Raw genomic sequence first — 9,754 nt, 5'->3', positions numbered from 1 at the left:
AGAGAGAGAGAGAGAGAGAGAGAGAGAGAGAGAGAGAGAGAGAGAGAGAGAGCAGCTGTCGAGGTATCTCTTCTTGCTTCACGGATATCGCGATTGACCCGGAATTCTCGTGGAAACTCGACGAAGATATCGTTTGCGTAAACGTTAGGTCCTCAAAACATAAGATAGTATTTTTACAGCGAATTCGGTTAGATGTGCCAAGATGCGCATCGCATCTCAAAGAGTGCCTCGCGTACAAATTGACGCAAGACTGGCTCGACGCAAGTCACCGTGTCGTTTGTGGCGAAATTTACGGTAAACAGAAGAAAATAGGTAGAACGGAAATCGGCGTAAGTTTCGGCAGAAAGTAAAATATTACCGTTGCTATGTTGACGATACGAGAGAATGCTAAAGGAAGGAAATGTCTGTTTGGAACAAACCAAGGTAGTAACGGGCAAATATCATTCCTCTTTCTCCCTCTTTCTCTCTCTTTCTCTCTCCCCCTGCCTACTTCTGCCTCTATTTCTGGCATATCGAGATGGAAAATCTGACGAGACCTGACAGCTCGAGCGCGTAATTCCGCGTCTGTATGCGTATATTCGTGTGTGTTAAGGAATTGAAATCGCGGAACACCGCGAACAACACGAAACATACTTGCTGCTCGCTCCTATCGACCGCGCGACTCGCTATCTGTTTATCTATCTATCTAATAATCCAACGTGTCAATTCACGCATGAGACGCGCTTCCTGGGGTCCAGTACCTGTTCTGCGGCGGACAGGTTGAAGGAACTCTGTTATCGTTGCGTCCGCGAGAGCGGAGAAAGAAACAGCTCATACACATTCGCGTTACTCATGCGCGCGCAATATGGCGCCGAGCCGTGTAATCTCGTCAAAACTTCCCAGAGATCGTCTCGCCCATCGGTGCCGGCAGCCCGAGTTTCCGATGTAGGAAAAAAACCCCAAATTAGATACTCCGGTTATCGCGGCCAGCGCATTCGCATTTGCCGGCAAACCGTTCCGCGAAAATGGCGTGTTTATCATTATCGGCGATAAACAGGGTCACTGCGTTTTTTTTCTACAACCGACCGTCCCTCGTGGCTCCTTATCGAATTCGTGTGACGCGCTTTGTTAGCGCATTTTCCAGCCACTACGTTGGCTTCTCGATCGGGGACTAATCGGAACGGAAAGTACGCGGCATAATATTTGCAGCTATTTAAGATCATCGAGTCACAACCAAAATCGCTGATCACGCCGATCGGATCGAACATGGTCTAACATCACGCGTCCCGTGACGTTTTCGCATACACGACGAATATATCTCTGCGCAGTAGTTTTCGTCCCGTATTACGGGCGTTCTCCCGCGGCGACATTTCGTGTCCGTAACAAAGACTCGTTAAAGGGCTCGCGGAAATGAAGGGTCGGTCCCGCCGGGATGCCTCCGATCTTTCATTTCACAATGTTCTTGGGAGACAAAGGCAGGAATCGGAGGTCTCTCGGATGTTTCTTCGTACGCGCTACTCCGCGCAGAAGGAACGTGGCTCTCATTGATCCCAACATTTACGACATACGTAACTGTTATGTCGCATGATACGTTTCCTTTACGTAATTGAATTTCTGGATCTCTCTTTCTCTCCCTCTCTTTGCACGACAGGGAGAGGATCACGCGCGCCCGGCTCTCCCGTTCTTTCGCCCACTCGATTTCGATCCCTCAGTTAACGAAGGGAAGTAGATCCAGTTTTCGTTCTACTTCGTTAACGCCGTGCGAATATAGGTGTGTGCGTGCGTGTGTGTGTGTACGTGCGCGCGCGCGCGCGCGCATGTGTCGTTGCTCGACTGATGACTTTATATCGACGAAACGATTAATATATCTTCCGCGGATTGGCTCGATACCGGCGGTATTATAATCGCCAGGGCGGTTGCAAAATACCAGAGATAAACGCGCGGTGAAAGTGTATCGTTAAAAAAGTACACGGTCTTTTTTTAACGGAATCGCTTGCGATAGATAGTAGATCGGTAACTCGAGATAGCTTATCGTCAATCCGGAAATTACATCGATAAATGCCATTTCTACGCTTGCGATCTGCATTTGCGATCTTTTCGGGAGAGACGAGTGCTTATTTGATTTCAATACGAATGAGCCCGATTACAAAAATTTTAATCAAGCATCTTTATATAATGAAGTTATCACTTAATAAAATAATATAGAAGTGTCGGGCCGCAGAGCTTAACCTGTCGATATCTTTGCATTTCTATAAATATATCGATATCGGAGCAGATTGTTTGTTCACTGCATCTCTTTGCAAGTTGAGTCTGAAGTTGAGCAACGCTCGGTTCTCTCTTTTGCACATAAATATTCTCGAGGTATCAGAACTTCCGACACGTGCGTCTTCCATTCAAATTAATTGTGGATAAGACATCTGCTTTTTTTAATATATAGGGAAAATGGAATTTATAATTATTATATATATCCCGTGATTAACACACGCAAGCAACGCAGTTCTTCGTCTTTTTCCAATCTTGCGCCTTACAAGTCCTTACGAGTACGTTTTTAATTATTACTTTCGTCTATTTTTTTCAACGCAGCAGGGTCTCGTTGTGTTTCTCCCTCACGCGACTGCGATAACGGTCGGGAAAATTGCACGGGCGGTTCAACGAGCGATTCAGTAGCGAGAAAATATCGTCCCTCGCGCGACCCTTAAATCGGCATGTAGCGGTATACGTCATCCGCGATTATGCATTTAATCGCATGACGAAACTGTAGTTATCATCCAGAACGCTCTCTCTCCCTCTCCCCTTATCTCTCTCCCTCTTTTTCTTTCTCTTTTTCTCTCTGGCGAAACCATACAAGTCGTCGTCGTCGTCGTCGTCGTCGTCGTCGTCGTCGTCGTCGTCGTCGCCGCCGCCGCCGCCGTTATGAATCGCACTGTGCCGATAACCAGATGCGACTGATATATTTAGCATGGTTAGTACTCTGTTGCTAAGGCATCAGCTGATCAAGCCGGCCGCCTGCGCACGGCAGGGCTGTACTTTGAACTCCGTCCATGTGGTCTTCCCTGTCGCCTACATTTTGCTATACCTTGACATACCTTGGCGAATCTGAACACGGATTCGCATCCAAAGACGAGATTAGATTGCTAGTAGTTCTACTAGGTTGCTAGTAAAATCGACAGGCTACTGCAAATAGAAAGACAATAGAATAGAAAAAAAATATCGAGAGAAATGAAAAAAGAAAAACGCAATTATTTTCTTGTATACTAGTTAAGAAAGGTTTAATTTGTCTTTTCGCTTGTATGCGTATGTGTGTGTGTGTAAAAAGAAAGAGAAATATTTGGAATGCTAGACAGAGAACCAATTATACTCCAGGTTACGCAAACCTCAGCGTTGATCGGAACGACTCTATGCATATCGACCGAAGAGAAAGTAGCAGTATCACGAGGTCCACTCGAGTCCAAGTTCCACAGCCGAAAATCCGGCTTGTCGTGTGTCCGTGTTGAGGCACGCGCCTTCGGCTCAGGTACCTGTACCGACGTTGGCCCGATACCCGGCACCGGCACCGGTACCGGCAATGTGGCCGCGGTACATCCCTGTCACGACCAATAACAGACGTGTAGAACCGGCGTGCCTTCTCCCACTACGCACCGTACGCGCAGTCGTTCCGCTGTTCTCGGCACTCCACCACCCGGCAGGCGGCCAGATGATCGCGGTTTCGTTCGACTACATGGGACATCGCTTGGCAGCGTCAGTTAGCAACCGGCTCTCGTCTGGCACGTCACGTCCCGCATCGCGTCACGAACCCGGTAATGTTGAACGTAACCTGATTCTCTTCTCCTGGTGGGACCTCCTCGCCGGAGTGTACCGGTACGACACCGTGTGACGCGCCCGTCGTCCTTCTCGTTTTGCTCCTCTTGCGCCTCATTTCACCTGTTCGCTCGTTCGCTTACTCACTCGCGTCTTCATTGTCTCCGATTTCGAAGCGCGCGCGCAGGAGACACTCGAGCCTCGCGACTCTGTGATATATTATGACTGGTCATAGCCGCGCGGCGGTACACTTTCCTCTAATTAGTGACAATCTACGGACGTCTCGCGCCGGTGCCGGCTCGGAGCTCAGCCGCCGGTGATAATTGCTCGTTTGGAGATCATCGTCGGCAAACTCGTCGTCGCGCGTCCTATTGCCGAGGGAAGAAAGAAATAGAGAGAAAGAGAGAGAGAGAGAGAGAGAGAGAGAGAAAGAGAACAAAAAAGAGGGATTAAAGAGCGGTAGATCAGAAACGGTTGGTCGGGTCTCGCCCGAGCATATCCCAGTGTGTTTATTAAAATCCGTCAAGATTCCTGTGGCCAACGAGAGCGACCCGTACCAGGTGGCGGATACAATCGCAAATTGTGGTGCCGCCAGCATGGGTCAAATCGGGAACGAAGTGAGTCTCTCCTCTTTTTTTCTTCACGTCATCTTTCGTCGCCTTTCATTTTTCCTCTAGAGAACTTTCTATTGGTCGCTCTCGAGTCGACCTGTCGACTCCAAGTATCGACCCTATATACATCGCCGTTGTCGTTCTTTAGATACATGTGTCGTCGCGTGTATCTGACGTTACTCAAATTTTCCGTATTTTTGTGCGACAAGAGTAAACGTGACATGTCGATTCTTAAATCGTGGACATTGGAACGGGAACAAACGTGCAAGCTCTTTGGTCAAAATCGACATCGGCGATGTATGTTTTTGCAACAAGTGGAAAACGCCTCTCTCGATCAGAAAGCTTCCAGAAAATCTAGAAGTGCCTATCGATTTTTCACTTCTTCGCGAAATATCGAGTATTTTATCGGAATTCTTTTTGAACAAGGACATGAAGTTAGATTAAAGTTTAATTGACGCTGGTACACAAAAAGAGCAGCGTAAAAGCATTTAAATATTTCTTCCGGATGTACTTCTAGATGTACTTTAACCTTACTTAGTATCTCGTTTCGGATGTCATGCTTACTGCATCGTTCGACATTCTTTTGTTGTTTAGAAAAGTGTTGTTTTTAATATTTGCATATAATAATTTGCATTTCTATTATTGTTACTACCTATTATTGTCGTCTATACACGTTTTTAAAGCTGACTGAACGAGATCGCGCTTGCTACTATATAAAAGACGTTACTTTGATTCATTATTTCATCATACTATTTCATCATACAGTCATTCTATCTACTTTATATGATGAATATGACCATTTTATACATTTAACCGCAAAGAAGCTGCTGAAAATTAGAGATGCATCTCATGGGAATATCAATTTCGTCGTCGGTATATCGGAGTTGCCAAAGTATATCGGAGTTTATTACCAAAGTTATATGAAAATAGGAGACGGTGCCACGATAAGCCGATGTAAACTTCACAGCAACTTTAATTATATTAAATCATGAATTTCAGCAACGTGAAGTCCCTTACGATTGATCGCAATAGTATTTGTCACATAGAATGACAAAATAGAGAAATACGAAAACGAATCATTCAAATTTACTCCAAACAATAATTTAATAATTAATTCAGTATGTTATATTTACTTTATAAACGCGTAATTAAAATAATTGTAAATCGTCGCACATCGTGATAATCGTAAAAATCTATCTGGGTATTGTTGATGCGCTCGATATATTCCTCTATCCTTGAGGCAATTGTCGGCTTTCTTTCTCGTGCACATGTGCGCTCAGTGCATTCGGAAAGTCACCGAGACCTTATGGCTCATCGGCAGAAATAGAGTACAATAATGCGACGGGAGCGAGACGTGGTCGGTCGAGGGAGAGCGAGAAAGACAAAAAAGAGAGGAACGAGAAAGAGAGCCCAAACCAGTAGAGAGAGAAAGAGAGCGAAAGAATGAGAGAGACGGAGGAAGTCGCGTGATCGTGTCAACGTCGGTGGTTGGTCGGATTCAGTGACTATAGTCATCCTTCCCTGTTTACACGTTTGCCTCTCCATCCGTGACCACCTTACTTAATTAATCATAGGCTGATTTCGGCACGAGATTGTGTCGCGCGTTTATTTGGGATCTTTTTTCTCAAGTCCGCTAGAGGAACTCCGTATACTTTTTTCTCCTCCGTAAAACGGCACACCGATTCTTCAATAATAGCTACCGAACCCGTGCGAAAAAATGGTTGCGAATGATTGGTTCTATTCTTACGTAAGAGTCGCGATAATCGTATGAAGTAGTCGTGGATGATATGTGCTAAGTGCGGCGATCGAAATTTGGCATATGTTTAACCAAAGCTGGGTCAACGCAAAAAATACCGGTATAGGCGCGAGAAACTAACTAATGACTGCTTTAGGGAAACACGTTGCATCATCTTCCCTATCGACGGTACTTTCTATTTCCTTTAGTCATCTTCAAAAAGATGACCTGGTGTTAAGATGAACAACTTGAAAAAACTCTAGGCACTTGTCTCTATTTATCACATAACGTGAAATATATGATATAAAATTTTATTATTACTTATGATTTGTGTGTGTGTAATGAGAAAAAAGCACATTTTATATTGATAAGCATGTTGCTTTTACATTTCACCGATGATTATTCTTTGACTTTGACTTATCTTAAGAATTTTATCACTCCAGTTTTAGATTTATTAGTAACAATTTATATTAAGAAATAACAAAAGATTATACTATGTTGATTGTTTGACTTAATACTTGATAAATATTTTACTTATTTAGCTACATGTTACTAATATTAATCGACATACCTATTTAAAAAATTTATGTCAAGATATATCTATATATGTATAATAATCAAGAAAGGACATACACGTATATATAAGGTATTTTGTAATCTGATGCACCAATAAAAAAATCTCAATTTCTTGGTTGTATCCCGTTTTTTAAGTTCGATATCTCGAAATTTGCTTAAGATTAAATTATTTTATTAAGAGTTGGTCATCCTAGTTGAATCTCATTCTCGCGTATATTTCATGATTTCCATTCCAATATATATATATATATATATATATATATATATATATATATATATATATATATATATATATATATATATATATATGTTGCGTGAAATTTTTCAGTACTCCTTAATATACGTAAAATTTTACAATTTTCCTCAAAGAGTACCGCTATTGTACAGCAGACTCCAATCTGAGACGCTCGAGACCGAAACGCAACCTTCGATTTCGCTCTTGAACGTCCGATCGCGCGAAACACGCCCGAGTTTTTTTACACGATCATTTTTATACGGTCTTTCACAGTGTGCTCTTACGAGAAGCGAGAGCGTTATCGCCGATAACGACGAAAGTACACTCACGGGTGCCTCTCGCGCGCCTCCGCGCTCTCTCGCGAACTAAACGTCTTTCTTTCTTCTCTCGCGCTCTCCTCGCCTCGATCATTCCAGTCCACTGACTAAGTGGTACGCGTGGTGATTAATTCTACTCGGATGAAAATGTCGCGATATATACATCAGGACTGAGACCGCGATCCCACCATCGCGGTTGAAACCCGGCGATTGTTGGCCACACACGTGTGCCTCGCCGATAAGCGATCGACGGTGACTGGTAATCGAGCGATAAATCGTGATCATCGAACTTAATCCCACATTCGCATAACAATCGTGTTTTCTTTTCACGCGGTCTTCGAGGCCGTAACACCGATTCTCACGACGGCGTATAAGAAGTTTCTATAATAACCACGTTAACCTGTGACACGGCATACGTTAGCGAGTCTTGAGACGACGTCTAATATAAACAGTAATCATGTAATTTAAAAACAAGACGATTTGATAAGCCACGATTTATTCCTCCTTTTACGTAACATTGTTTCTACGTACATAATTCCAAAGGTGTATATCATGCATTATCTTCCGCCAGTTATTTTCTACACTCAATCGGCTTATTGTCAAGCGTTTGCGACGCACGCGACGATTAAGTTATGGGCGAGATGTTAAGAATAGTTAAAGAGGCACAACTCGCGCGATAGAAACTGCAGATTTAAAGAGTATTTTCTAAGAATTTTCGTAAAATTCCCCGTTAAGTCAACATACATATTCATCGGGGTCTGTATTCATAGCTATACGAGCCATGAAATTAACGGACGTGTATTTAGGAAGCAGCTATGTTTTCGCATAATTTGTCCTTCGTAAACGCATGCATCACATGGCATGGATATTTTCGATCTCGTGTCAGCTTCGTCCCTCTTTCACCGGCCGGAGGTTCGATATTAGATTAAGAACCACTTCTCAAGCGCACAGAGAACACTTTGCAATAAAATATTCATGGTTTAACTACGTAATTGTACTATTATTTTCAATCATAAAACTCAAATGTGAATATCGATCTGTGTCAAATATAATCTGTTAATAAATAAAAAAATTTTTTTGAATTTTACTTTAATTAAAATGTTTTTTATTAAAATTTAATTTTATCCAATCTCACCCAATTTCCATAAAATGAATAATAATGAAGCATCATGTTCCTTGTGTGTGTGTATACTAAAAATATTTGCTCATACACTGCAGAAATTAAAAGAATAGATATATATTTTTTTAATATATTATATATTTTCTTATATACAAAGACATATATATATATATATATATATATATATATATATATATAATATATATTTAAAATTATATTTATATATATTTTTTTTTAAATCAGAGAATTGCACTATTTTGCTCAATTTATGACGCAGACAGATGTTTTTTCAGGCGTGTTTTTCGATACATCTCTATATAATAAAATACTTTTTATCAATGTTGTCTAGACATTTTTTTTCAATTTTACTCACATTTTGTTATTATAGGTTTTTTCGATATTCTTGAGTAAAGTAAATCTCACGATAATAGATTTCAAGATAGATTCATTCAATATCGATATACGGATTGGACTAGCGTTTTCCGACCGTTTGCATTTTTCACGCATCCCTGTGTTGACTTATTAATGCGAAAAGCGTTAAGGCGGAGTGCTCTTAAGTCAAGGGATTCGCTCCCGTGACGATATTGGTGGTACGAGAACTCGCTGGATGCCATTAGCGGTTACGACGATATTGTTGTTGACTTAGGCTAATTTTCAGCAACCGTGAGGGAATCGCGTAGACGCATTCGCAATACTCAGCTTCGAAGGATTGCTTTCTCTTTGTGCAATAATTGAAACGACGTGTTGAATGTGTGCTTTGCGGATAGGGCATTCAGCGATGCAGCAACGACTTGTTCGTTGCGAACGAATATGTGATATTTCATGACACGACAGGTTTGCCGTGTGAACGATTTGATACTCGCGCTCGAGTACCTCGTGTCTAACATAACGACTTATTGGAACTAATAAGGGAATGTAACGTATGAAGCTCCGTATCACTTGACCGTAGTATAATCATAGTAATAATGTCTCGAACGGTATATTTATACACGATTATCAACCGTGGCGAACCAAATCGAACGGTACACGGTAGCTCGACTCCGATCGGTAGAGGAGCTCCGATCAACGCGTTAGAGTGTGATTAGTGGGATTATCGTCGTGTAGGATGAGCGAAGTGACGTGAAAATATCTAATTAATCGTAATCGCGAGTATCCGGATACGTGGAGCAGCTCATCCTTAAAGTAAAAATGCGAGTACCTGGACACGTATCTAGCTCTGCTCATTCTTATATTATTTTGGTCTTTAAATATGAATATTTTTACTTCCAAATATTTAAACTTCCAACACAGAATATGTATATATATATATATATATATATATATATATATATATATATATATATATATATATATATATATATATATATATATATATATATATAT

General features: G+C 41.7%; 1 protein-coding gene across 2 annotated transcripts in view; it reads left to right on the top strand.

Annotated features, from left to right (window-relative positions):
• The first annotated feature begins 3,622 nt into the window (after positions 1-3,622).
• LOC116851572 (sestrin homolog) overlaps positions 3,623-9,754 on the top strand; it is a 40,019-nt gene continuing 33,887 nt past the window's right edge. Inside the window, exon 1 of one of the 2 annotated variants that reach the window (XM_032831123.1) lies at positions 3,623-3,776. Coding sequence is in view for 1 of the 2 variants with exons in the window: in XM_032831122.1 (XP_032687013.1) it covers positions 4,374-4,394 (21 nt within the window). In the remaining variant the exon portion in view is untranslated. Of the gene's footprint in view, positions 4,395-9,754 lie in introns of both variants that reach the window. The other variant, XM_032831122.1, reaches the window with a different exon arrangement.

Source organism: Odontomachus brunneus, unplaced genomic scaffold, assembly GCF_010583005.1.
Source record: "Odontomachus brunneus isolate Ranch 3 - 2012 unplaced genomic scaffold, Obru_v1 Obru_scaffold_178, whole genome shotgun sequence".
Lineage (NCBI taxonomy): Eukaryota > Metazoa > Arthropoda > Insecta > Hymenoptera > Formicidae > Odontomachus > Odontomachus brunneus.
Note: the sequence above shows the minus strand (reverse complement) of the source record. Positions and strands in the feature narration are given on the sequence as shown.